Raw genomic sequence first — 27,114 nt, 5'->3', positions numbered from 1 at the left:
GCTGCTACAGCGTATCTGAAGTGAAAGTAAAGTAAAAAAAGTAAAAGAGCAGTCTGGTGTACACTGAAAAAAGAGAATTGTTGGACCAACTTAAAAAAATTACTTCAATTGGTAACACATAAATAAATTAAGTTTTTACAAATTAAGTAAACAAGTTAGATCAACACAATTCCTTTAAGTTAGCTCAACGTAATTATTTGATTACTTTCAAGTTGACAGTTTTCATTATCTCAACTTAAATTTAAGGCAAATCAACTTAAATTATCCAGTTTATCCAACTTAATTACGTGCTTCATAATTTTAAAGTACATCGTAAAACATTTCAAGTTGTTTAAACTCAGCAATATAAGTTCTCCTGCTGCCTTAAAAGTCTGAGTTAACTCAATGTGGTATTCTCAACATATTTGGTATATTATTATTTAACTGCAAATACTGATAGTATAATACTGGAGTAAACTCAGCAAAGAGTGAACTCTGTAGCTCAAAGCCAGCATACTGTGATCACTAAAAACACAGAATAATGTTAATGTGCTCTTACAGCCCACAAACACTGAGGCGTGGCAAAGCAAATTATATTATAATATTGCACGCCTAGGATAAGGTAGCTTTGGGCAACAGACAACACAAAGATGGTGAGTAAGGAAGAGGCCACACCCAATATGCAGATATATGGTGCCAGGAGCCTGTAGGAAAGCTGCATGAACCAACACTCTAGAAAGAGCATTGACACAGGTAGTGACTAAAAGTTGGTTCAAATCACATTTTTTCATTGGTTCAACCAACATTTTTAAGTTTTCAGGTTGAAGTTCTCTGAACTCATTTTATTGAGTTATACTGGCCGATAAGTTCACTCAACTTAATAATATTAGTTTCCACTGACTAAAACACAGAATCACTTCAAACTATAGTTTGAAGTTCCTGCTAGCCCTGCTAGTGTGCCCTTGTCTTATTTAGGATATCAGCGCTACCAGACTGTCTTTTAAAGCCGTGAGTAACGCCCCCGAGGTCCGCAAACAGAGAGAGTGTGAAAGAGGGGGTTTGCCACGCCCCGCTCAAGTGAGAATCGCCCAACCTTGTCCGAAAAAGCGCGCTGAAAAGCGCGTTTGCTGTTGCTGCTACAGCGTATCTGAAGTGAAAGTAAAGTAAAAAAAAGTAAAAGAGCAGTCTGGTGTAGTTTGACGTTCCTGCTAGCCCTGCTAGTGTGCCCTTGTCTTATTTAGGAAATCAGCGCCACCAGACTGTCTTTTAAAGCCGTGAGTAACGCCCCCGAGGTCCGCAAACAGAGAGAGTGTGAAAGAGGGGGTTTGCCACGCGCCGCTCAAGTGAGAATCGCCCAACCTTGTCCGAAAAAAGCGCGCTGAAAAGCGCGTTTGCTGTTGCTGCTACAGTGTATCTGAAGTGAAAGTAAAGTAAAAAAAGTAAAAGAGCAGTCTGGTGTAGTTTGAAGTTCCTGCTAGCCCTGCTAGTGTGCCCTTGTCTTATTTAGGAAATCAGCGCCACCAGACTGTCTTTTAAAGCCGTGAGTAACGCCCCCGAGGTCCGCAAACAGAGAGAGTGTGAAAGAGGGGGTTTGCCACGCCCCGCTCAAGTGAGAATCGCCCAACCTTGTCCGAAAAAAGCGCGCTGAAAAGCGCGTTTGCTGTTGCTGCTACAGCGTATCTGAAGTGAAAGTAAAGTAAAAAAAGTAAAAGAGCAGTCTGGTGTAGTTTGACGTTCCTGCTAGCCCTGCTAGTGTGCCCTTGTCTTATTTAGGAAATCAGCGCCACCAGACTGTCTTTTAAAGCCGTGAGTAACGCCCCCGAGGTCCGCAAACAGAGAGAGTGTGAAAGAGGGGGTTTGCCACGCCCCGCTCAAGTGAGAATCGCCCAACCTTGTCCGAAAAAAGCGCGCTGAAAAGCGCGTTTGCTGTTGCTGCTACAGTGTATCTGAAGTGAAAGTAAAGTAAAAAAAGTAAAAGAGCAGTCTGGTGTAGTTTGAAGTTCCTGCTAGCCCTGCTAGTGTGCCCTTGTCTTATTTAGGAAATCAGCGCCACCAGACTGTCTTTTAAAGCCGTGAGTAACGCCCCCGAGGTCCGCAAACAGAGAGAGTGTGAAAGAGGGGGTTTGCCACGCCCCGCTCAAGTGAGAATCGCCCAACCTTGTCCGAAAAAAGCGCGCTGAAAAGCGCGTTTGCTGTTGCAGCTACAGCATATCTGAAGTGAAAGTAAAGTAAAAAAGTAAAAGAGCAGTCTGGTGTACACTGAAAAAAGAGAATTGTTGGACCAACTTAAAAAAATTACTTCAATTGGTAACACATATATAAATTAAGTTTTTACAAATTAAGTAAACAAGTTAGCTCAACGTAATTATTTGATTACTTTCAAGTTGACAGTTTTCATTATCTCAACTTAAATTTAAGGCAAATCAACTTAAATTATCCAGTTTATCCAACTTAATTACGTGCTTCATAATTTTAAAGTACATCGTAAAACATTTCAAGTTGTTTAAACTCAGCAATATAAGTTCTCCTGCTGCCTTAAAAGTCTGAGTTAACTCAATGTGGTATTCTCAACATATTTGGTATATTATTATTTAACTGCAAATACTGATAGTATAATACTGGAGTAAACTCAGCAAAGAGTGAACTCTGTAGCTCAAAGCCAGCATACTGTGATCACTAAAAACACAGAATAATGTTAATGTGCTCTTACAGCCCACAAACACTGAGGCGTGGCAAAGCAAATTATATTATAATATTGCACGCCTAGGATAAGGTAGCTTTGGGCAACAGACAACACAAAGATGGTGAGTAAGGAAGAGGCCACACCCAATATGCAGATATATGGTGCCAGGAGCCTATAGGAAAGCTGCATGAACCAACACTCTAGAAAGAGCATTGACACAGGTAGTGACTAAAAGTTGGTTCAAATCACATTTTTTCATTGGTTCAACCAACATTTTTAAGTTTTCAGGTTGAAGTTCTCTGAACTCATTTTATTGAGTTATACTGGCCGATAAGTTCACTCAACTTAATAATATTAGTTTCCACTGACTAAAACACAGAATCACTTCAAACTATAGTTTGAAGTTCCTGCTAGCCCTGCTAGTGTGCCCTTGTCTTATTTAGGATATCAGCGCTACCAGACTGTCTTTTAAAGCCGTGAGTAACGCCCCCGAGGTCCGCAAACAGAGAGAGTGTGAAAGAGGGGGTTTGCCACGCCCCGCTCAAGTGAGAATCGCCCAACCTTGTCCGAAAAAAGCGCGCTGAAAAGCGCGTTTGCTGTTGCTGCTACAGCGTATCTGAAGTGAAACTAAAGTAAAAAAAGTAAAAGAGCAGTCTGGTGTAGTTTGAAGTTCCTGCTAGCCTTGCTAGTATGCCCTTGTCTTATTTAGGAAATCAGCGCCACCAGACTGTCTTTTAAAGCCGTGAGTAACGCCCCCGAGGTCCGAAAACAGAGAGAGTGTGAAAGAGGGGGTTTGCCACGCCCCGCTCAAGTGAGAATCGCCCAACCTTGTCCGAAAAAAGCGCGCTGAAAAGCGCGTTTGCTGTTGCTGCTACAGCGTATCTGAAGTGAAAGTAAAGTAAAAAAAGTAAAAGAGCAGTCTGGTGTAGTTTGAAGTTCCTGCTAGCCCTGCTAGTGTGCCCTTGTCTTATTTAGGAAATCAGCGCCACCAGACTGTCTTTTAAAGCCGTGAGTAACGCCCCCGAGGTCCGAAAACAGAGAGAGTGTGAAAGAGGGGGTTTGCCACGCCCCGCTCAAGTGAGAATCGCCAAACCTTGTCCGAAAAAGCGCGCTGAAAATCGCGTTTGCTGTTGCTGCTACAGCGTATCTGAAGTGAAAGTAAAGTAAAAAAAGTAAAAGAGCAGTCTGGTGTACACTGAAAAAAGAGAATTGTTGGACCAACTTAAAAAAATTACTTCAATTGGTAACACATAAATAAATTAAGTTTTTACAAATTAAGTAAACAAGTTAGATCAACACAATTCCTTTAAGTTAGCTCAACGTAATTATTTGATTACTTTCAAGTTGACAGTTTTCATTATCTCAACTTAAATTTAAGGCAAATCAACTTAAATTATCCAGTTTATCCAACTTAATTACGTGCTTCATAATTTTAAAGTACATCGTAAAACATTTCAAGTTGTTTAAACTCAGCAATATAAGTTCTCCTGCTGCCTTAAAAGTCTGAGTTAACTCAATGTGGTATTCTCAACATATTTGGTATATTATTATTTAACTGCAAATACTGATAGTATAATACTGGAGTAAACTCAGCAAAGAGTGAACTCTGTAGCTCAAAGCCAGCATACTGTGATCACTAAAAACACAGAATAATGTTAATGTGCTCTTACAGCCCACAAACACTGAGGCGTGGCAAAGCAAATTATATTATAATATTGCACGCCTAGGATAAGGTAGCTTTGGGCAACAGACAACACAAAGATGGTGAGTAAGGAAGAGGCCACACCCAATATGCAGATATATGGTGCCAGGAGCCTATAGGAAAGCTGCATGAACCAACACTCTAGAAAGAGCATTGACACAGGTAGTGACTAAAAGTTGGTTCAAATCACATTTTTTCATTGGTTCAACCAACATTTTTAAGTTTTCAGGTTGAAGTTCTCTGAACTCATTTTATTGAGTTATACTGGCCGATAAGTTCACTCAACTTAATAATATTAGTTTCCACTGACTAAAACACAGAATCACTTCAAACTATAGTTTGAAGTTCCTGCTAGCCCTGCTAGTGTGCCCTTGTCTTATTTAGGATATCAGCGCTACCAGACTGTCTTTTAAAGCCGTGAGTAACGCCCCCGAGGTCCGCAAACAGAGAGAGTGTGAAAGAGGGGGTTTGCCACGCCCCGCTCAAGTGAGAATCGCCCAACCTTGTCCGAAAAAGCGCGCTGAAAAGCGCGTTTGCTGTTGCTGCTACAGCGTATCTGAAGTGAAAGTAAAGTAAAAAAAAGTAAAAGAGCAGTCTGGTGTAGTTTGACGTTCCTGCTAGCCCTGCTAGTGTGCCCTTGTCTTATTTAGGAAATCAGCGCCACCAGACTGTCTTTTAAAGCCGTGAGTAACGCCCCCGAGGTCCGCAAACAGAGAGAGTGTGAAAGAGGGGGTTTGCCACGCGCCGCTCAAGTGAGAATCGCCCAACCTTGTCCGAAAAAAGCGCGCTGAAAAGCGCGTTTGCTGTTGCTGCTACAGTGTATCTGAAGTGAAAGTAAAGTAAAAAAAGTAAAAGAGCAGTCTGGTGTAGTTTGAAGTTCCTGCTAGCCCTGCTAGTGTGCCCTTGTCTTATTTAGGAAATCAGCGCCACCAGACTGTCTTTTAAAGCCGTGAGTAACGCCCCCGAGGTCCGCAAACAGAGAGAGTGTGAAAGAGGGGGTTTGCCACGCCCCGCTCAAGTGAGAATCGCCCAACCTTGTCCGAAAAAAGCGCGCTGAAAAGCGCGTTTGCTGTTGCAGCTACAGCATATCTGAAGTGAAAGTAAAGTAAAAAAGTAAAAGAGCAGTCTGGTGTACACTGAAAAAAGAGAATTGTTGGACCAACTTAAAAAAATTACTTCAATTGGTAACACATATATAAATTAAGTTTTTACAAATTAAGTAAACAAGTTAGCTCAACGTAATTATTTGATTACTTTCAAGTTGACAGTTTTCATTATCTCAACTTAAATTTAAGGCAAATCAACTTAAATTATCCAGTTTATCCAACTTAATTACGTGCTTCATAATTTTAAAGTACATCGTAAAACATTTCAAGTTGTTTAAACTCAGCAATATAAGTTCTCCTGCTGCCTTAAAAGTCTGAGTTAACTCAATGTGGTATTCTCAACATATTTGGTATATTATTATTTAACTGCAAATACTGATAGTATAATACTGGAGTAAACTCAGCAAAGAGTGAACTCTGTAGCTCAAAGCCAGCATACTGTGATCACTAAAAACACAGAATAATGTTAATGTGCTCTTACAGCCCACAAACACTGAGGCGTGGCAAAGCAAATTATATTATAATATTGCACGCCTAGGATAAGGTAGCTTTGGGCAACAGACAACACAAAGATGGTGAGTAAGGAAGAGGCCACACCCAATATGCAGATATATGGTGCCAGGAGCCTATAGGAAAGCTGCATGAACCAACACTCTAGAAAGAGCATTGACACAGGTAGTGACTAAAAGTTGGTTCAAATCACATTTTTTCATTGGTTCAACCAACATTTTTAAGTTTTCAGGTTGAAGTTCTCTGAACTCATTTTATTGAGTTATACTGGCCGATAAGTTCACTCAACTTAATAATATTAGTTTCCACTGACTAAAACACAGAATCACTTCAAACTATAGTTTGAAGTTCCTGCTAGCCCTGCTAGTGTGCCCTTGTCTTATTTAGGATATCAGCGCTACCAGACTGTCTTTTAAAGCCGTGAGTAACGCCCCCGAGGTCCGCAAACAGAGAGAGTGTGAAAGAGGGGGTTTGCCACGCCCCGCTCAAGTGAGAATCGCCCAACCTTGTCCGAAAAAGCGCGCTGAAAAGCGCGTTTGCTGTTGCTGCTACAGCGTATCTGAAGTGAAAGTAAAGTAAAAAAAAGTAAAAGAGCAGTCTGGTGTAGTTTGACGTTCCTGCTAGCCCTGCTAGTGTGCCCTTGTCTTATTTAGGAAATCAGCGCCACCAGACTGTCTTTTAAAGCCGTGAGTAACGCCCCCGAGGTCCGCAAACAGAGAGAGTGTGAAAGAGGGGGTTTGCCACGCGCCGCTCAAGTGAGAATCGCCCAACCTTGTCCGAAAAAAGCGCGCTGAAAAGCGCGTTTGCTGTTGCTGCTACAGTGTATCTGAAGTGAAAGTAAAGTAAAAAAAGTAAAAGAGCAGTCTGGTGTAGTTTGAAGTTCCTGCTAGCCCTGCTAGTGTGCCCTTGTCTTATTTAGGAAATCAGCGCCACCAGACTGTCTTTTAAAGCCGTGAGTAACGCCCCCGAGGTCCGCAAACAGAGAGAGTGTGAAAGAGGGGGTTTGCCACGCCCCGCTCAAGTGAGAATCGCCCAACCTTGTCCGAAAAAAGCGCGCTGAAAAGCGCGTTTGCTGTTGCTGCTACAGCGTATCTGAAGTGAAAGTAAAGTAAAAAAAGTAAAAGAGCAGTCTGGTGTAGTTTGACGTTCCTGCTAGCCCTGCTAGTGTGCCCTTGTCTTATTTAGGAAATCAGCGCCACCAGACTGTCTTTTAAAGCCGTGAGTAACGCCCCCGAGGTCCGCAAACAGAGAGAGTGTGAAAGAGGGGGTTTGCCACGCCCCGCTCAAGTGAGAATCGCCCAACCTTGTCCGAAAAAAGCGCGCTGAAAAGCGCGTTTGCTGTTGCTGCTACAGTGTATCTGAAGTGAAAGTAAAGTAAAAAAAGTAAAAGAGCAGTCTGGTGTAGTTTGAAGTTCCTGCTAGCCCTGCTAGTGTGCCCTTGTCTTATTTAGGAAATCAGCGCCACCAGACTGTCTTTTAAAGCCGTGAGTAACGCCCCCGAGGTCCGCAAACAGAGAGAGTGTGAAAGAGGGGGTTTGCCACGCCCCGCTCAAGTGAGAATCGCCCAACCTTGTCCGAAAAAAGCGCGCTGAAAAGCGCGTTTGCTGTTGCAGCTACAGCATATCTGAAGTGAAAGTAAAGTAAAAAAGTAAAAGAGCAGTCTGGTGTACACTGAAAAAAGAGAATTGTTGGACCAACTTAAAAAAATTACTTCAATTGGTAACACATATATAAATTAAGTTTTTACAAATTAAGTAAACAAGTTAGCTCAACGTAATTATTTGATTACTTTCAAGTTGACAGTTTTCATTATCTCAACTTAAATTTAAGGCAAATCAACTTAAATTATCCAGTTTATCCAACTTAATTACGTGCTTCATAATTTTAAAGTACAATGTAAAACATTTCAATTTGTTTAAACTCAGCAATATAAGTTCTCCTGCTGCCTTAAAAGTCTGAGTTAACTCAATGTGGGATTCTCAACATATTTGGTATATTATTATTTAACTGCAAATACTGATAGTATAATACTGGAGTAAACTCAGCAAAGAGTGAACCCTGTAGCTCAAAGCCAGCATACTGTGATCACTAAAAACACAGAATAATGTTAATGTGCTCTTACAGCCCACAAACACTGAGGCGTGCCAAATCAAATTATATTATAATATTGCACGCCTAGGATAAGGTAGCTTTGGGCAACAGACAACACAAAGATGGTGAGTAAGGAAGAGGCCACACCCAATATGCAGATATATGGTGCCAGGAGCCTATAGGAAAGCTGCATGAACCAACACTCTAGAAAGAGCATTGACACAGGTAGTGACTAAAAGTTGGTTCAAATCACATTTTTTCATTGGTTCAACCAACATTTTTAAGTTTTCAGGTTGAAGTTCTCTGAACTCATTTTATTGAGTTATACTGGCCGATAAGTTCACTCAACTTAATAATATTAGTTTCCACTGACTAAAACACAGAATCACTTCAAACTATAGTTTGAAGTTCCTGCTAGCCCTGCTAGTGTGCCCTTGTCTTATTTAGGAAATCAGCGCCACCAGACTGTCTTTTAAAGCCGTGAGTAACGCCCCCGAGGTCCGCAAACAGAGAGAGTGTGAAAGAGGGGGTTTGCCACGCCCCGCTCAAGTGAGAATCGCCCAACCTTGTCCGAAAAAAGCGCGCTGAAAAGCGCGTTTGCTGTTGCTGCTACAGCGTATCTGAAGTGAAAGTAAAGTAAAAAAAGTAAAAGAGCAGTCTGGTGTAGTTTGAAGTTCCTGCTAGCCCTGCTAGTGTGCCCTTGTCTTATTTAGGAAATCAGCGCCACCAGACTGTCTTTTAAAGCCGTGAGTAACGCCCCCGAGGTCCGCAAACAGAGAGAGTGTGAAAGAGGGGGTTTGCCACGCCTCGCTCAAGTGAGAATCGCCCAACCTTGTCCGAAAAAAGCGCGCTGAAAAGCGCGTTTGCTGTTGCTGCTACAGTGTATCTGAAGTGAAAGTAAAGTAAAAAAAAGTAAAAGAGCAGTCTGGTGTAGTTTGAAGTTCCTGCTAGCCCTGCTAGTGTGCCCTTGTCTTATTTAGGAAATCAGCGCCACCAGACTGTCTTTTAAAGCCGTGAGTAACGCCCCCGAGGTCCGCAAACAGAAAGAGTGTGAAAGAGGGGGTTTGCCACGCCCCGCTCAAGTGAGAATCGCCCAACCTTGTCCGAAAAAAGCGCGCTGAAAAGCGCGTTTGCTGTTGCTGCTACAGCGTATCTGAAGTGAAAGTAAAGTAAAAAAAGTAAAAGAGCAGTCTGGTGTAGTTTGAAGTTCCTGCTAGCCCTGCTAGTGTGCCCTTGTCTTATTTAGGAAATCAGCGCCACCAGACTGTCTTTTAAAGCCGTGAGTAACGCCCCCGAGGTCCGCAAACAGAGAGAGTGTGAAAGAGGGGGTTTGCCACGCCCCGCTCAAGTGAGAATCGCCCAACCTTGTCCGAAAAAAGCGCGCTGAAAAGCGCGTTTGCTGTTGCTGCTATACAGCATATCTGAAGTGAAAGTAAAGTAAAAAAAGTAAAAGAGCAGTCTGGTGTAGTTTGAAGTTCCTTCTAGCCCTGCTAGTGTGCCCTTGTCTTATTTAGGAAATCAGCGCCACCAGACTGTCTTTTAAAGCCGTGAGTAACGCCCCCGAGGTACGCAAACATAGAGAGTGTGACAGAGTGGGTTTGCCACGCCCCGCTCAAGTGAGAATCGCCCAACCTTGTCCGAAAAAAGCGCGCTGAAAAGCGCGTTTGCTGTTGCAGCTACAGCATATCTGAAGTGAAAGTAAAGTAAAAAAGTAAAAGAGCAGTCTGGTGTACACTGAAAAAAGAGAATTGTTGGACCAACTTAAAAAAAATACTTCAATTGGTAACACATATATAAATTAAGTTTTTACAAATTAAGTAAACAAGTTAGCTCAACGTAATTATTTGATTACTTTCAAGTTGACAGTTTTCATTATCTCAACTTAAATTTAAGGCAAATCAACTTAAATTATCCAGTTTATCCAACTTAATTACGTGCTTCATAATTTTAAAGTACAATGTAAAACATTTCAATTTGTTTAAACTCAGCAATATAAGTTCTCCTGCTGCCTTAAAAGTCTGAGTTAACTCAACGTGGGATTCTCAACATATTTGGTATATTATTATTTAACTGCAAATACTGATAGTATAATACTGGAGTAAACTCAGCAAAGAGTGAACTCTGTAGCTCAAAGCCAGCATACTGTGATCACTAAAAACACAGAATAATGTTAATGTGCTCTTACAGCCCACAAACACTGAGGCGTGGCAAATCAAATTATATTATAATATTGCACGCCTAGGATAAGGTAGCTTTGGGCAACAGACAACACAAAGATGGTGAGTAAGGAAGAGGCCACACCCAATATGCAGATATATGGTGCCAGGAGCCTATAGGAAAGCTGCATGAACCAACACTCTAGAAAGAGCATTGACACAGGTAGTGACTAAAAGTTGGTTCAAATCACATTTTTTCATTGGTTCAACCAACATTTTTAAGTTTTCAGGTTGAAGTTCTCTGAACTCATTTTATTGAGTTATACTGGCCGATAAGTTCACTCAACTTAATAATATTAGTTTCCACTGACTAAAACACAGAATCACTTCAAACTATAGTTTGAAGTTCCTGCTAGCCCTGCTAGTGTGCCCTTGTCTTATTTAGGAAATCAGCGCCACCAGACTGTCTTTTAAAGCCGTGAGTAACGCCCTCGAGGTCCGCAAACAGAGAGAGTGTGAAAGAGGGGGTTTGCCACGCCCCGCTCAAGTGAGAATCGCCCAACCTTGTCCGAAAAAAGCGCGCTGAAAAGCGCGTTTGCTGTTGCTGCTACAGCGTATCTGAAGTGAAAGTAAAGTAAAAAAAGTAAAAGAGCAGTCTGGTGTAGTTTGAAGTTCCTGCTAGCCCTGCTAGTGTGCCCTTGTCTTATTTAGGAAATCAGCGCCACCAGACTGTCTTTTAAAGCCGTGAGTAACGCCCCCGAGGTCCGCAAACAGAGAGAGTGTGAAGGAGGGGGTTTGCCACGCCTAGCTCAAGTGAGAATCGCCCAACCTTGTCCGAAAAAAGCGCGCTGAAAAGCGCGTTTGCTGTTGCTGCTACAGTGTATCTGAAGTGAAAGTAAAGTAAAAAAAAGTAAAAGAGCAGTCTGGTGTAGTTTGAAGTTCCTGCTAGCCCTGCTAGTGTGCCCTTGTCTTATTTAGGAAATCAGCGCCACCAGACTGTCTTTTAAAGCCGTGAGTAACGCCCCCGAGGTCCGCAAACAGAAAGAGTGTGAAAGAGGGGGTTTGCCACGCCCCGCTCAAGTGAGAATCGCCCAACCTTGTCCGAAAAAAGCGCGCTGAAAAGCGCGTTTGCTGTTGCTGCTACAGCGTATCTGAAGTGAAAGTAAAGTAAAAAAAGTAAAAGAGCAGTCTGGTGTAGTTTGAAGTTCCTTCTAGCCCTGCTAGTGTGCCCTTCATAGGCGTAGGAACCGGGGGGGATGGGTGGGACATGTCCCACCTAATATTAGAAACAGGTGGATTTGTCCCCCCCAAAAATGATATCAGTTCGCTCAGGTCAGCTGTACTATTAATGAGGAGACAGACCGGACCAATCACGGAGCCGGTTCAGGTATTAAGTCACGCCTCTCAGTAGAAACAGCCAATCAGCTTGCTGGTTTTGCGGCGCTCGGAGCAGAGGCAGTTTGCTGTTGGGGAAGCCCCGCCCCCTCGCTGTGAGATTTAGCAGCGGGATCGGGCTGCAGCAGCTTCAGCTGATTTTAAAACAGATCTGGATATACGGAGATTTTTCTAAAAGAAAGGTAACGATAGGCTAACCACTTCAACTGTGATGATATGTTTCTGATAGCTGGTTAAAAATACACGTCTCTGAATCAGCACACAGTTTAAACCCACTGTCATTAATAAACTGCAGCTGTGTGAGTGAGTTAGCTTAACATTGGAATTAGCTAGATTGGGAGTCAGGGTTAAAGGAAAAAAATAAAATATATATGTAATGTTTCCCTGTACCTGATCAGCTAATCCCTTTAATTTTCAAACTGTTTATTCATTTAGGATTACAGGACTTACTGTGAGCTATAATGAACGAAAATTGATTTAACTAACTAGTTATCTAGAAGCTGGATGTAGATGATCGCCAGAATTTCGTACAGTACTTTAACTTGGTAGTTTAAAGCAGTTTCTTAACCCCGATCACTGCCCTAAACTAGTGTTTTCCACCTGATCAGCTAATAAACAGTCATTTACTGAGTTTACCTGTTAAAATCCTTTAGCCCCCTATGGAGCCTAAATTAATCATGTATATCCACACTGTAAGCCCGGATTTTATTTCTAATTAAAAATGTATATTCAATGTACATAAATTATTAAGTTTTAGTCCATTACTGTCAAATGTAAGTATATTGTACTCATTTCAGCACGTATTTAAACGTGTTAATAGTTTTTAGTTTAATAAACTAAACATTTTAAGTTTTTGAACTGATTGACTTAACTTTTTAAGTTATTTGACAGAAAAAAACTTTTTTATGCATTTAAACCCGCCCTTTTCCCAGCTTGCTGTTGGTGAGGCGGCGGGCGAAGCTTTGCGTCCTCCATGCCTCTGCAGTCTAAACTGCAAGGCGGGAAAATGTGGGCAGCTCAGCGGACCAGTCACAGCTGCCGCTGTCCGTGTAGCTGAGCCTGCGAGTCTGCCCGCCGGCTCCGCAAGCTCCGCGAGCTTCTCCGGCGGGCAGGCTCGCAGGCTCAGCGACACGGACAGCGGCAGCTGTGACTGGTCCGCTGAGCTGCCCACATTTTCCCGCCTTGCAGTTTAGACTGCAGAGGCACAGAGGACGCAAAGCTTCGGCTGAGCTCGCGGAGCCGGCGGGCGGAGCTTGCGGAGCCGACGGGAGAAGCTCGCGGAGCAGGCGGGCGAAGCTCGCGGAGCCGGCGGGCGTAGCTCGCGGAGCCGGCGGGAGAAGCTCGCGGAGACGGCGGGCAGGCTCGCAGGCTCAGCGACACGGAGAGCGGCAGCTGTGACTGGTCCACTGAGCTGCCCACATTTTCCCGCCTTGCAGTTTAGACTGCAGAGGCACGGAGGACGCAAAGCTTCGCCCGCCGCCTCACCAACAGCAAGCTGGGAAAAGGGCAGGTTTAAATGCAAAAAAAAAGTTTTTTTTCTGCCATCTCCCATCGACTCCGCGAGCTCTGCGAGCTTCGCCCGTCGGCTTCGCAAGCTCCGCGAGCCCGTCGGCTCCGCGAGCTTCTCCCGCCAGCTCCGCGAGCTTCTCCCGCCAGCTCCGCGAGCTCCATCCGCCGGCTCCGCAAGCTTCTCCCGCTGGCTCCGCGAGCTTCTCACGCCAGCTCCGCGAGCTTCTCACGCCAGCTCCGCGAGCTCCATCCGCCGGCTCCGCAAGCTTCTCCCGCCGGCTCCGCGAGCTTCTCCCGCTGGCTCCGCGAGCTTCTCACGCCAGCTCCGCGAGCTTCTCCCGCCAGATCCGCGAGCTTCTCCCGCCAGCTCCGCGAGCTACGCCCGTCGGCCCCGCGAGTTTTTCTCTGTTTTTTCCATGAATATTTATAAAAATATTTAAGTAACGTTTAATAAAAAATAAAAGTAAGAAGAAATCAAAATTTTTGCTTACTTGTAACTCAAGATACTAAGTAGAATTGTAGGGCAAATGAATTGGTGTAACAAAAACAAAAGAGTTAAATCAACTTACCATTTAGTTGTATTAACTTGATGTTTTAAGTTATGTTAACTTAAGTTTTCATTGCCCATTACTTAACTTTTTTAAGGCAACCGGTTTCCTCAAATTTTTTAAGTAAACTCAACTTATCCGGGCTTACAGTGCACCAGAGGAAGCTGTAGAATATGCAGAACAGTTTTAATATGCAGTAGAATACAGGGGCGGTTTGTTAATTAGGGCGATTGGGCGACGCACCACTAATGGACAAAAGGGAAGATTTTTTCTCTCACATTCTACAGCAGCATTTAACTATGACTGCTCTGGGCAGTCTCTCTTGCTTCGGAATGTCATTATCCAATCAGCGTTGAGGTGCATTGGTTGTCGTACCACCCCTTTTGGGCGATTTTAGTCTGACTGAAAATCGCCCTGAATGCTCTCGTAGACTTTCATATTAATTTTTTTTTTTAAGTGTAGGCTCTGCAATGCAATGTCTGCGGGTTCCGGGAGGGCTCGCACTTACGCGCTTACGTCACACGTAAGCGCACAAAATGGTACAGCTAAAGATCTGGTCAACATGGCTAGCATTCCTTCAACTCAGAACAACTCAATCGTTTCATTGAGAGAAGTTCCCTTCTGTCGTCGTAATAATCAGGATAAATTAGCAACTAAGGACTTGGGGCCGCCGAGACCAAATTTAAACATCAAACAAGTGTCTACAAAGGGAGGAAAATCATATAACCGGGGATTTTCGCGAAGCTGGTATGAACGGAAAACATGGCTAGCAGGCTGTGAAGTAGCTAGCGCCCTGTTCTGCTATCCCTGCGTTCTCTTTCATCCGAATAGTGGCACTGGCACAGAGACCGCATGGACTACTACAGGTGTCACCGACATGCATCATCTCTCAGAAAAGGTGAAAAAGCATGAAACTTCGAAGCTCCATATGGACAGCTGCCTGAAATTTTCAGCTTTTGGGAAGGTTAACATTGCTACGCAGTTGGACGAGGGCTACAGAATAGCTGTTCGTAAGCACAACGACGAGGTGAGCAAAAACCGCCACATACTGGCCCGTCTTATTGACTGTGTGAAGTTTTGCGGAGTGTTCGAATTAGCACTCCGAGGGAAAGATGAAACTGAGGGCTCCAGCAACCCTGGGATTTTTCGTGGACTGGTGGATTTAGTGGCGTCGCTAGATGAGGTGTTTGAGGAGCACTTAAAAACTGCCACAGTCTTTAAGGCCACGTCAAAGACCGTGCAAAATGAGCTGTTGGATTGCATGCTATCAGTCATCAGGGAACGCATAATGGAGGAGGTGAAGTCAGCTCGCTTCGTAGCTATCCAAGCAGATGAGACCACAGACGTTTCCACACACACTCAATTGGTGCTTGTGTTTCGATACATTGACGGTAACCATTCTGTGCAAGAACGTTTTTTTGAATTCATCCCCGTCTTGGATACAACATCCAATTCGATTGCCAGTGCGATTTTACAAAGACTAAACAGTATTTTTTCTGAAAATGACAAAGAAAAACTTATTGCGCAAGCATACGATGGGGCCAGTGTGATGAGAGGAGAGCGAGCAGGTGTGCAGCAAAAGGTGCGGGAACATTACACAAATGCCCATTATGTGCATTGTTATGCACACCAGATGAATTTGATTATGCAGCAAGCCACATCTCACATCAAAGGAGTGAAAGTTTTCTTTTCAGATTTGGATGGAATTACCAGTTTTTTTAGCCGGTCGCCCAAACGCACTAACGTTCTTGACCAGATTGTTTCGCGAAGGCTGCCAAGAGCATCTTCCACAAGATGGAACTTCAACAGCAGAATTGTGAACACTGTCTATGAGAACCTAGATGACCTAGTACAGTGTTTTGAAACAATCAGGACAACCAGCTCATTTGATAGCACTACAGTGAGGGAGGCGTCTGGCTTTTTGAGGATGCTGCAGGATGATGACTTCCAGTTTTTCCTTCAACTATTTCATCAAATCATGCCTCATGTTGACGTGTTGTACCAGCAGCTGCAGAAGAAGGACATTGATGCAGTGTTCATCAAACGAGCCATCCAGAGATTCACAAGCAGTTTGCAGGCCATAAGGTAAGATTAAATACTGTTATTCATACCGTCTTAATAAAAAAAATGGTCATAACCAGATGTACATCCTTTGTGCAAGTCTGTATCAGTGAAAAACATTTTTCTTTAATTCTAAATTATGCCCGTGCACTTTCTGTCCGAGCCCCACTCAACCCGCCCCATAAACTGTCATTATGAGCCCGACCCGACCCCAAAACTGGCTGTTTTCGGGCTGTTTGAATGAGCGAAATCTGTTTAGAATGATGTAAACTAACACTGCAACATAGAAGCATAGAACTGTTATTTACTACAAATATTTTAAGAACCGTGAAGGAGTGAAGAGCTCACGTGCGGCCAGAGCTGCGTGATTAAAACATTCTAACTAGTGCAACTTTTTTTAGGCAGTTTAATTTGTAACTTACAAGGTTATAATAGTTTAGATTTTTTCATTATAGTTTATTATTATTATTTTTTACTTTCACATTTTCTCCTCCAATTCAGTTCGTTTTCATTCGTTTTAGAGTGGGTTTGCTATATGTATTAGTTTTTACACATCAGTTCAGTCTGAGAAACACATAAACAAGCTCAAACACAATAAACTCTACAGGTTTCACTAATTTTCACCAATATAATTAACTATGACTAAGAGAGAAAGGGAAAAAGAGAGATTTATCAGTTCATCCTCCCGCTTGAGGTTGTCCTACTCACAGGCAAAGGTTTTCACAGCTGCATCTCAAATTGACTTATAGCTGTGTTGAGTTTATTCCTTATATCTCCTGTTTTTCCCCTCGTGCTCATATTCTGATCCCATACAGAATTCTGCAGCTTTCTCAGTGTTTTCTGTCGTTATTTCGCGGCTAGAGTGCAGCTGAGGCTGTCGTGCCGAATCGGACTCCCCGCAGAATCCGGTGTTCTGTCGAATTGTCTTAGCTTGTCGAACTGTGCTGCCCTAATGTATATTTAAGTGTAAAAATAAAAAAGAAGCACAATTTTAGGGCATGTACCCAGTGAAATTTCAGTAGATGTACATTATTAGATTTAGATTGCATAAATCATTGTATCATGGCAAAGTTATGGCAAATATAGCTCATTACAAACTGCTTTTGTATTTATTTATAATAATAATTGATTTTTTTTTGTTTCCATTTACACTTGTATGCAATAACAGTGCGTCCAGGTTGTTTAATGCAAAACAGATTAATTATAAATAAAAACACGAGAAATAATTCAAATGTGTAGGTCAGCGCATGCGCAGTACTTTTGGGAAGCATGTATCGATGGGTAGGACAATTCGACAGAACACCGGCTCCGCTTCGCGAGGAGAATCAGCGCTTATTAATAAATTAACAAACACGAAAACGAAGGGTATTCTATTTGTAATTTCAGTTCGTTTTATTTAGTTTTTTAAACACACAATACAGTTCCAGTTAGTAACGTTTTTTTTCCTTTTAATTACCGTTTTTATTAGTTTCAGTTAACAAAAATGTTTTTTTCACTTTCAGTTTTCGTTATTTTGTTTATTTTCGTCAACGATAATAATTGGTACTTAGCTACATTGTGATGATAACGCCAGAGCGTTATATAAGATAAAAATATAATTAAAAAACAGATGCCTACATCTCGGACTTTTTTTTGAGCCTGACCCGACCCGGCCGGATGAATGTGGTTGCTTCGAATATAGGGTCGGGTTCATGCAGAAAATCTAAGCTCTAACTGTTTGTCTTTATTTTGTATTTTTTTTACATATGGTAATCAATTTCTATATTTAGTTTGCACTCCTTACAGCACACACACTTGCACTTCAAATGCACACAAAAAATACAGATAGGAATTGCAGCTATAGTCAGTGACATTAATACTGTTGCTCTGTCATCCTTCAGGGACCAAGATCCATCCACTGAGAAGCAACAAGTTGCAGAAGGTACCACAAGATCAAGGAGGTCCTTGGGACCAGAAGAGAAACTGAGGCTAACTAAAGAGGTATAGGCATGTATTACTGACTATTTAAGAAAGGCCTGTTCATCACCCTGAAACCCTTTTTGTAGTTTTCCACTACATCTATCTCTATTCTCTCAATAATAGTGGAAGAAATTAAGAAACCCAATTAAATAACAGTGTGTGTGTGTGTGTGTGTGTGTGTGTGTGTGTGTGTGTGTGTGTGTGTGTGCAGGTCTGTGACACAATCCTGGTTCATGCTAAAGAAAGGTTCTCCTTCACTGACCACCTCATCAGTGCCACACTGCTACAAGGAGACATGTTCGAACAGCATTGCCGTACATTTCCTGCTGAGGCTCTTACCACCACCATCATGGCATACCCCATGCTGAATAAGGCAAAGCTCAAGACTGAGCTGTCACTAATCTATGAGAGTCCTGAATTCAAAAGCTGCTGTGGTGCACTGGCATTATATCAGGTTCTACTGAAGTATAACCTCCAGGACACTTTTTCTGAGACTGTGACTCTGTTAAACATCCTCATAACCACTCCCATGACAACGGCTGAAGCGGAAAGGTGTTTCTCCACCTTAAAAAGAATAAAGACATTTCTGCGAAATGCAATGGGACAGGAACGTCTCAATGCTCTGGCCATGCTTTCAATGGAGAGAGAACTGGTCAGGAACATGCCTGACTTTAATGAGAGTGTGATTGATCACTTTGCTGCTTTTAAAGAGAGACGAGCAAAATTTCAGTACAAGTGAATAGTGAGAAGATAACTGCTGATTGAACTGATTTAATTGTTGAATTGTTAGGGTTTCATTGCACATCAGCCCTAGTGCTATTGCCTATTTCTATTCTAAAATGCAATACCTAAAATAAAATGCTCTCTGATGAAGATGGCATTAAATTGTTGTGATTGGGAAGATCTGATGGTAAATCTGGCCTATCTCCAGTTGTTTGTGAGTGCTAACTGAGATATCAACTTTTTTTTCGTGACCACAGTTAATTGTTCAGTCATTGTATATCAGGATATCAGTGCACAAATACTGATACACTGTAAAGAGAAACATTTATTTATAATAATTTTTTATGTTCTTGTTAGCTAGCTGTTTATTTATTTTCCCAGTGGAAAGGAGACCTTGGATGTTAACACAATTGCCCCCCCAGAGAGATTTCTCAGGAGCCGCCACTGGTAGAATATATAAGAACTGGGTAGAGAAACACTGCTGTAACGTGACTTCTGTTCATTTGTATTTCACAGTAAGACCACATATCCTGACGTTTATAAAAATCTCTATGAAACGTAAAGTTACATTCTTTTACATAAAAGGACACCATCTTAAGAAGAGCTCTCAGTAGAAAAAGAAAAAGTGCAGGAGAAAATGTAAATAAACAACAGAATTGACATGCCAATACATAATAATAATAATAATAATAATAATAATAATAATAATAATAATAATAATAATAATAACAATAATAATAATCTGTTATATTATTTTAAATATTAGGTGATAATTCAGACATTGCATGCATAATTTTTCTAACAACAGTAGCTGTAATGTGGAGTAACATGTTTAGGTTGTAAAATCACCTTATAATAATAATTTACTTTTAATTAAAAGTAATTTCCACAAATGTTGTTCTAGGGAACTATTGGGTGGGCTTGGGTTCATATTGGCAAATGTGTCCCCCCCAATATCAAGCCCGCTCCTACGCCCTTGGTGCCCTTGTCTTATTTAGGAAATCAGCGCCACCAGACTGTCTTTTAAAGCCGTGAGTAACGCCCCCGAGGTACGCAAACAGAGAGAGTGTGACAGAGTGGGTTTGCCACGCCCCGCTCAAGTGAGAATCGCCCAACCTTGTCCGAAAAAAGCGCGCTGAAAAGCGCGTTTGCTGTTGCTGCTACAGCGTATCTGAAGTGAAAGTAAAGTAAAAAAGTAAAAGAGCAGTCTGGTGTAGTTTGCAGTTCCTGCTAGCCCTGCTAGTGTGCCCTTGTCTTATTTAGGATATCAGCGCCACCAGACTGTCTTTTAAAGCCGTGAGTAACGCCCCCGAGGTCCGCAAACAGAGAGAGTGTGAAAGAGGGGGTTTGCCACGCCCCGCTCAAGTGAGAATCGCCCAACCTTGTCCGAAAAAGCGCGCTGAAAAGCGCGTTTGCTGTTGCTGCTACAGCGTATCTGAAGTGAAAGTAAAGTAAAAAAAGTAAAAGAGCAGTCTGGTGTAGTTTGAAGTTCCTGCTAGCCCTGCTAGTGTGCCCTTGTCTTATTTAGGAAATCAGCGCCACCAGACTGTCTTTTAAAGCCGTGAGTAACGCCCCCGAGGTCCGCAAACAGAGAGAGTGTGAAAGAGGGGGTTTGCCACGCCCCGCTCAAGTGAGAATCGCCCAACCTTGTCCGAAAAAAGCGCGCTGAAAAGCGCGTTTGCTGTTGCTGCTACAGTGTATCTGAAGTGAAAGTAAAGTAAAAAAAGTAAAAGAGCAGTCTGGTGTAGTTTGAAGTTCCTGCTAGCCCTGCTAGTGTGCCCTTGTCTTATTTAGGATATCAGCGCCACCAGACTGTCTTTTAAAGCCGTGAGTAACGCCCCCGAGGTCCGCAAACAGAGAGAGTGTGAAAGAGGGGGTTTGCCACGCCCCGCTCAAGTGAGAATCGCCCAACCTTGTCCTAAAAAGCGCGCTGAAAAGCGCGTTTGCTGTTGCTGCTACAGTGTATCTGAAGTGAAAGTAAAGTAAAAAAAGTAAAAGAGCAGTCTGGTGTAGTTTGAAGTTCCTGCTAGCCCTGCTAGTGTGCCCTTGTCTTATTTAGGAAATCAGCGCCACCAGACTGTCTTTTAAAGCCGTGAGTAACGCCCCCGAGGTCCGCAAACAGAGAGAGTGTGAAAGAGGGGGTTTGCCACGCCCCGCTCAAGTGAGAATCGCCCAACCTTGTCCGAAAAAAGCGCGCTGAAAAGCGCGTTTGCTGTTGCTGCTACAGTGTATCTGAAGTGAAAGTAAAGTAAAAAAGTAAAAGCGCAGTCTGGTGTAGTTTGAAGTTCCTGCTAGCCCTGCTAGTGTGCCCTTGTCTTATTTAGGAAATCAGCGCCACCAGACTGTCTTTTAAAGCCGTGAGTAACGCCCCCGAGGTCCGCAAACAGAGAGAGTGTGAAAGAGGGGGTTTGCCACGCCCCGCTCAAGTGAGAATCGCCCAACCTTGTCCGAAAAAAGCGCGCTGAAAAGCGCGTTTGCTGTTGCAGCTACAGCGTATCTGAAGTGAAAGTAAAGTAAAAAAGTAAAAGAGCAGTCTGGTGTACACTGAAAAAAGAGAATTGTTGGAACAACTTAAAAAAATTACTTCAATTGGTAACACATAAATAAATTAAGTTTTTACAAATTAAGTAAACAAGTTAGCTCAACGTAATTATTTGATTACTTTCAAGTTGACAGTTTTCATTATCTCAACTTAAATTTAAGGCAAATCAACTTAAATTATCCAGTTTATCCAACTTAATTACGTGCTTCATAATTTTAAAGTACAATGTAAAAAATTTCAAGTTGTTTAAACTCAGCAATATAAGTTCTCCTGCTGCCTTAAAAGTCTGAGTTAACTCAATGTGGTATTCTCAACATATTTGGTATATTATTATTTAACTGCAAATACTGATAGTATAATACTGGAGTAAACTCAGCAAAGAGTGAACTCTGTAACTCAAAGCCAGCATACTGTGATCACTAAAAACACAGAATAATGTTAATGTGCTCTTACAGCCCACAAACACTGAGGCCTGGCAATCAAATTATATTATAATATTGCACGCCTAGGATAAGGTAGCTTTGGGCAACAGACAACACAAAGATGGTGAGTAAGGAAGAGGCCACACCCAATATGCAGATATATGGTGCCAGGAGCCTATAGGAAAGCTGCATGAACCAACACTCTAGAAAGAGCATTGACACAGGTAGTGACTAAAAGTTGGTTCAAATCACATTTTTTCATTGGTTCAACCAACATTTTTAAGTTTTCAGGTTGAAGTTCTCTGAACTCATTTTATTGAGTTATACTGGCCGATAAGTTCACTCAACTTAATAATATTAGTTTCCACTGACTAAAACACAGAATCACTTCAAACTATAGTTTGAAGTTCCTGCTAGCCCTGCTAGTGTGCCCTTGTCTTATTTAGGAAATCAGCACCACCAGACTGTCTTTTAAAGCCGTGAGTAACGCCCCCGAGGTCCGCAAACAGAGAGAGTGTGAAAGAGGGGGTTTGCCACGCCCCGATCAAGTGAGAATCGCCCAACCTTGTCCGAAAAAAGCGCGCTGAAAAGCGCGTTTGCTGTTGCTGCTACAGCGTATCTGAAGTGAAAGTAAAGTAAAAAAAGTAAAAGAGCAGTCTGGTGTAGTTTGAAGTTCCTGCTAGCCCTGCTAGTGTGCCCTTGTCTTATTTAGGAAATCAGCGCCACCAGACTGTCTTTTAAAGCCGTGAGTAACGCCCCCGAGGTCCGCAAACAGAGAGAGTGTGAAGGAGGGGGTTTGCCACGCCCCGCTCAAGTGAGAATCGCCCAACCTTGTCCGAAAAAAGCGGGCTGAAAAGCGCGTTTGCTGTTGCTGCTACAGCGTATCTGAAGTGAAAGTAAAGTAAAAAAAGTAAAAGAGCAGTCTGGTGTAGTTTGAAGTTCCTGCTAGCCCTGCTAGTGTGCCCTTGTCTTATTTAGGAAATCAGCGCCACCAGACTGTCTTTTAAAGCCGTGAGTAACGCCCCCGAGGTCCGAAAACAGAGAGAGTGTGAAAGAGGGGGTTTGCCACGCCCCGCTCAAGTGAGAATCGCCCAACCTTGTCCGAAAAAAGCGCGCTGAAAAGCGCGTTTGCTGCTACAGCGTATCTGAAGTGAAAGTAAAGTAAAAAAAGTAAAAGAGCAGTCTGGTGTAGTTTGAAGTTCCTGCTAGCCCTGCTAGTGTGCCCTTGTCTTATTTAGGAAATCAGCGCCACCAGACTGTCTTTTAAAGCCGTGAGTAACGCCCCCGAGGTCCGCAAACAGAGAGAGTGTGAAAGAGGGGGTTTGCCACGCCCCGCTCAAGTGAGAATCGCCCAACCTTGTCCGAAAAAAGCGCTCTGAAAAGCGCGTTTGCTGCTACAGCGTATCTGAAGTGAAAGTAAAGTAAAAAAAATTAAAAGAGCAGTCTGGTGTAGTTTGAAGTTCCTGCTAGCCCTGCTAGTGTGCCCTTGTCTTATTTAGGAAATCAGCGCCACCAGACTGTCTTTTAAAGCCGTGAGTAACGCCCCGAGGTCCGAAAACAGAGAGAGTGTGAAAGAGGGGGTTTGCCACGCCCCGCTCAAGTGAGAATCGCCCAACCTTGTCCGAAAAAAGCGCGCTGAAAAGCGCGTTTGCTGTTGCTGCTACAGCGTATCTGAAGTGAAAGTAAAGTAAAAAAAGTAAAAGAGCAGTCTGGTGTAGTTTGAAGTTCCTGCTAGCCCTGCTAGTGTGCCCTTGTCTTATTTAGGAAATCAGCGCCACCAGACTGTCTTTTAAAGCCGTGAGTAACGCCCCCGAGGTCCGCAAACAGAGAGAGTGTGAAGGAGGGGGTTTGCCACGCCCCGCTCAAGTGAGAATCGCCCAACCTTGTCCGAAAAAAGTGCGCTGAAAAGCGCGTTTGCTGTTGCTGCTACAGCGTATCTGAAGTGAAAGTAAAGTACAAAAAAAAGTAAAAGAGCAGTCTGGTGTAGTTTGAAGTTCCTGCTAGCCCTGCTAGTGTGCCCTTGTCTTATTTAGGAAATCAGCGCTACCAGACTGTCTTTTAAAGCCGTGAGTAACGCCCCGAGGTCCGCAAACAGAGAGAGTGTGAAAGAGGGGGTTTGCCACGCCCCGCTCAAGTGAGAATCGCCCAACCTTGTCCGAAAAAAGCGCGCAGAAAAGCGCGTTTGCTGTTGCTGCTACAGCGTATCTGAAGTGAAAGTAAAGTAAAAAAAAGTAAAAGAGCAGTCTGGTGTAGTTTGAAGTTCCTGCTAGCCCTGCTAGTGTGCCCTTGTCTTATTTAGGAAATCAGCGCCACCAGACTGTCTTTTAAAGCCGTGAGTAACGCCCCCGAGGTCCGCAAACAGAGAGAGTGTGAAAGAGGGGGTTTGCCACGCCCCGCTCAAGTGAGAATCGCCCAACCTTGTCCGAAAAAAGCGCGCTGAAAAGCGCGTTTGCTGTTGCTGCTACAGCGTATCTGAAGTGAAAGTAAAGTAAAAAAAAGTAAAAGAGCAGTCTGGTGTGGTTTGAAGTTCCTGCTAGCCCTGCTAGTGTGCCCTTGTCTTATTTAGGAAATCAGCGCCACCAGACTGTCTTTTAAAGCCGTGAGTAACGCCCCCGAGGTCCGCAAACAGAGAGAGTGTGAAAGAGGGGGTTTGCCACGCCCCGCTCAAGTGAGAATCGCCCAACCTTGTCCGAAAAAAGCGCGCTGAAAAGCGCGTTTGCTGTTGCTGCTACAGCGTATCTGAAGTGAAAGTAAAGTAAAAAAAGTAAAAGAACAGTCTGGTGTAGTTTGAAGTTCCTGCTAGCCCTGCTAGTGTGCCCTTGTCTTATTTAGGAAATCAGCGCCACCAGACTGTCTTTTAAAGCCGTGAGTAACGCCCCCGAGGTCCGCAAACAGAGAGAGTGTGAAATAGGTGGTTTGACACGCCCCTTTCAAGTGAGAATCGCCCAAACTTGTCCGAAAAAAGCGCGCTGAAAAGCGCGTTTGCTGTTGCTGCTACAGCGTATCTGAAGTGAAAGTAAAGTAAAAAAAAGTAAAAGAGCAGTCTGGTGTAGTTTGAAGTTCCTGCTAGCCCTGCTAGTGTGCCCTTGTCTTATTTAGGAAATCAGCGCCACCAGACTGTCTTTTAAAGCCGTGAGTAACGCCCCCGAGGTCCGCAAACAGAGAGAGTGTGAAAGAGGGGGTTTGCCACGCCCCGCTCAAGTGAGAATCGCCCAACCTTGTCCGAAAATAGAGCGCTGAAAAGCGCGTTTGCTGTTGCTGCTACAGCGTATCTGAAGTGAAAGTAAAGTAAAAAAGGTAAAAGAGCAGTCTGGTGTAGTTTGAAGTTCCTGCTAGCCCTGCTAGTGTGCCCTTGTCTTATTTAGGAAATCAGCGCCACCAGACTGTCTTTTAAAGCCGTGAGTAACGCCCCCGAGGTCCGAAAACAGAGAGAGTGTGAAAGCGGGGGTTTGCCACGCCCCGCTCAAGTGAGAATCGCCCAACCTTGTCCGAAAAAAGCGCGCTGAAAAGCGCGTTTGCTGTTGCTGCTACAGCGTATCTGAAGTGAAAGTAAAGTAAAAAAAAAAGTAAAAGAGCAGTCTGGTGTAGTTTGAAGTTCCTGCTAGCCCTGCTAGTGTGCCCTTTTCTTATTTAGGAAATCAGCGCCACCAGACTGTCTTTTAAAGCCGTGAGTAACGCCCCCGAGGTCCGCAAACAGAGAGAGTGTGAAAGAGGGGGTTTGACACGCCCCTTTCAAGTGAGAATCGCCCAACCTTGTCCGAAAAAAGCGCGCTGAAAAGCGCGTTTGCTGTTGCTGCTACAGCGTATCTGAAGTGAAAGTAAAGTAAAAAAAGTAAAAGAGCAGTCTGGTGTAGTTTGAAGTTCCTGCTAGCCCTGCTAGTGTGCCCTTGTCTTATTTAGGAAATCAGCGCCACCAGACTGTCTTTTAAAGCCGTGAGTAACGCCCCCGAGGTCCGCAAACAGAGAGAGTGTGAAAGAGGGGGTTTGCCACGCCCCGCTCAAGTGAGAATCGCCCAACCTTGTCCGAAAAAAGCGCGCTGAAAAGCGCGTTTGCTGTTGCTGCTACAGCGTATCTGAAGTGAAAGTAAAGTAAAAAAAGTAAAAGAGCAGTCTGGTGTAGTTTGAAGTTCCTGCTAGCCCTGCTAGTGTGCCCTTGTCTTATTTAGGAAATCAGCGCCACCAGACTGTCTTTTAAAGCCGTGAGTAACGCCCCCGAGGTCCGCAAACAGAGAGAGTGTGAAAGAGGGGGTTTGCCACGCCCCTCTCAAGTGAGAATCGCCCAACCTTGTCCGAAAAAAGCGCGCTGAAAAGCGCGTTTGCTGTTGCTGCTACAGCGTATCTGAAGTGAAAGTAAAGTAAAAAAAAAGTAAAAGAGCAGTCTGGTATAGTTTGAAGCTCCTGCTAGCCCTGCTAGTGTGCCCTTGTCTTATTTAGGAAATCAGCGCCACCAGACTGTCTTTTAAAGCCGTGAGTAACGCCCCCGAGGTCCGAAAACAGAGAGAGTGTGAAAGAGGGGGTTTGCCACGCCCCGCTCAAGTGAGAATCGCCCAACCTTGTCCGAAAAAAGCGCGCTGAAAAGCGCGTTTGCTGTTGCTGCTACAGCGTATCTGAAGTGAAAGTAAACTAAAAAAAGTAAAAGAGCAGTCTGGTGTAGTTTGAAGTTCCTGCTAGCCCTGCTAGTGTGCCCTTGTCTTATTTAGGAAATCAGCGCCACCAGACTGTCTTTTAAAGCCGTGAGTAACGCCCCCGAGGTCCGCAAACAGAGAGAGTGTGAAGGAGGGGGTTTGCCACGCCCCGCTCAAGTGAGAATCGCCCAACCTTGTCCGAAAAAAGTGCGCTGAAAAGCGCGTTTGCTGTTGCTGCTACAGCGTATCTGAAGTGAAAGTAAAGTAAAAAAGGTAAAAGAGCAGTCTGGTGTAGTTCGAAGTTCCTGCTAGCCCTGCTAGTGTGCCCTTGTCTTATTTAGGAAATCAGCGCCACCAGACTGTCTTTTAAAGCCGTGAGTAACGCCCCCGAGGTCCGAAAACAGAGAGAGTGTGAAAGCGGGGGTTTGCCATGCCCCGCTCAAGTGAGAATCGCCCAACCTTGTCCGAAAAAAGCGCGCTGAAAAGCGCGTTTGCTGTTGCTGCTACAGCGTATCTGAAGTGAAAGTAAAGTAAAAAAAGTAAAAGAGCAGTCTGGTGTAGTTTGAAGTTCCTGCTAGCCCTGCTAGTGTGCCCTTGTCTTATTTAGGAAATCAGCGCCACCAGACTGTCTTTTAAAGCCGTGAGTAACGCCCCGAGGTCCGCAAACAGAGAGAGTGTGAAAGCGGGGGTTTGCCACGCCCCGCTCAAGTGAGAATCGCCCAACCTTGTCCGAAAAAAGCGCGCTGAAAAGCGCGTTTGCTGTTGCTGCTACAGTGTATCTGAAGTGAAAGTAAAGTAAAAAAAGTAAAAGAGCAGTCTGGTGTAGTTTGAAGTTCCTGCTAGCCCTGCTAGTGTGCCCTTGTCTTATTTAGGAAATCAGCGCCACCAGACTGTCTTTTAAAGCCGTGAGTAACGCCCCCGAGGTCCGCAAACAGAGAGAGTGTGAAAGAGGGGGTTTGAAACGCCCCTTTCAAGTGAGAATCGCCCAACCTTGTCCGAAAAAAGCGCGCTGAAAAGCGCGTTTGCTGTTGCTGCTACAGCGTATCTGAAGTGAAAGTAAAGTAAAAAAAGTAAAAGAGCAGTCTGGTGTAGTTTGAAGTTCC

General features: G+C 43.7%; 3 protein-coding genes across 3 annotated transcripts in view; 1 reads left to right on the top strand and 2 right to left on the bottom strand.

Annotated features, from left to right (window-relative positions):
• Window positions 1–27,114, bottom strand: part of LOC111188224 (E3 ubiquitin-protein ligase TRIM35-like) — a 251,840-nt gene that overhangs the window by 128,288 nt on the left and 96,438 nt on the right. The window lies entirely within an intron of this gene.
• Window positions 1–27,114, bottom strand: part of LOC125780675 (nuclear factor 7, brain-like) — a 237,157-nt gene that overhangs the window by 128,319 nt on the left and 81,724 nt on the right. The gene's annotated exons all lie outside the window — the stretch shown is intronic.
• On the top strand, window positions 15,388–18,863 carry LOC111190798 (uncharacterized). Its single transcript, XM_049463243.1, has 3 exons — window positions 15,388–15,764; window positions 17,621–17,720; window positions 17,911–18,863. Exons 1-3 carry the CDS (start codon window positions 15,607–15,609, stop codon window positions 18,436–18,438), a joined length of 786 nt encoding a protein of 261 aa, XP_049319200.1. The 5' UTR covers window positions 15,388–15,606; the 3' UTR covers window positions 18,439–18,863.

Source organism: Astyanax mexicanus, chromosome 13 (genome assembly GCF_023375975.1).
Source record: "Astyanax mexicanus isolate ESR-SI-001 chromosome 13, AstMex3_surface, whole genome shotgun sequence".
NCBI classification, from domain to species: domain Eukaryota; kingdom Metazoa; phylum Chordata; class Actinopteri; order Characiformes; family Acestrorhamphidae; genus Astyanax; species Astyanax mexicanus.
This window is presented reverse-complemented; position numbering and strand designations above follow the sequence as displayed.

Bases quoted from the DNA above. Each gene is read 5' to 3' on its own strand.
- LOC111190798 (XM_049463243.1), top strand. From the start codon at position 15,607: ATGCTGCAGGATGATGACTTCCAGTTTTTCCTTCAACTATTTCATCAA. The intron at 15,765-17,620 runs GTAAGATTAAAT...GTCATCCTTCAG, and splicing joins AGCAGTTTGCAGGCCATAAG to GGACCAAGATCCATCCACTG. The intron at 17,721-17,910 runs GTATAGGCATGT...GTGTGTGTGCAG, and splicing joins AACTGAGGCTAACTAAAGAG to GTCTGTGACACAATCCTGGT.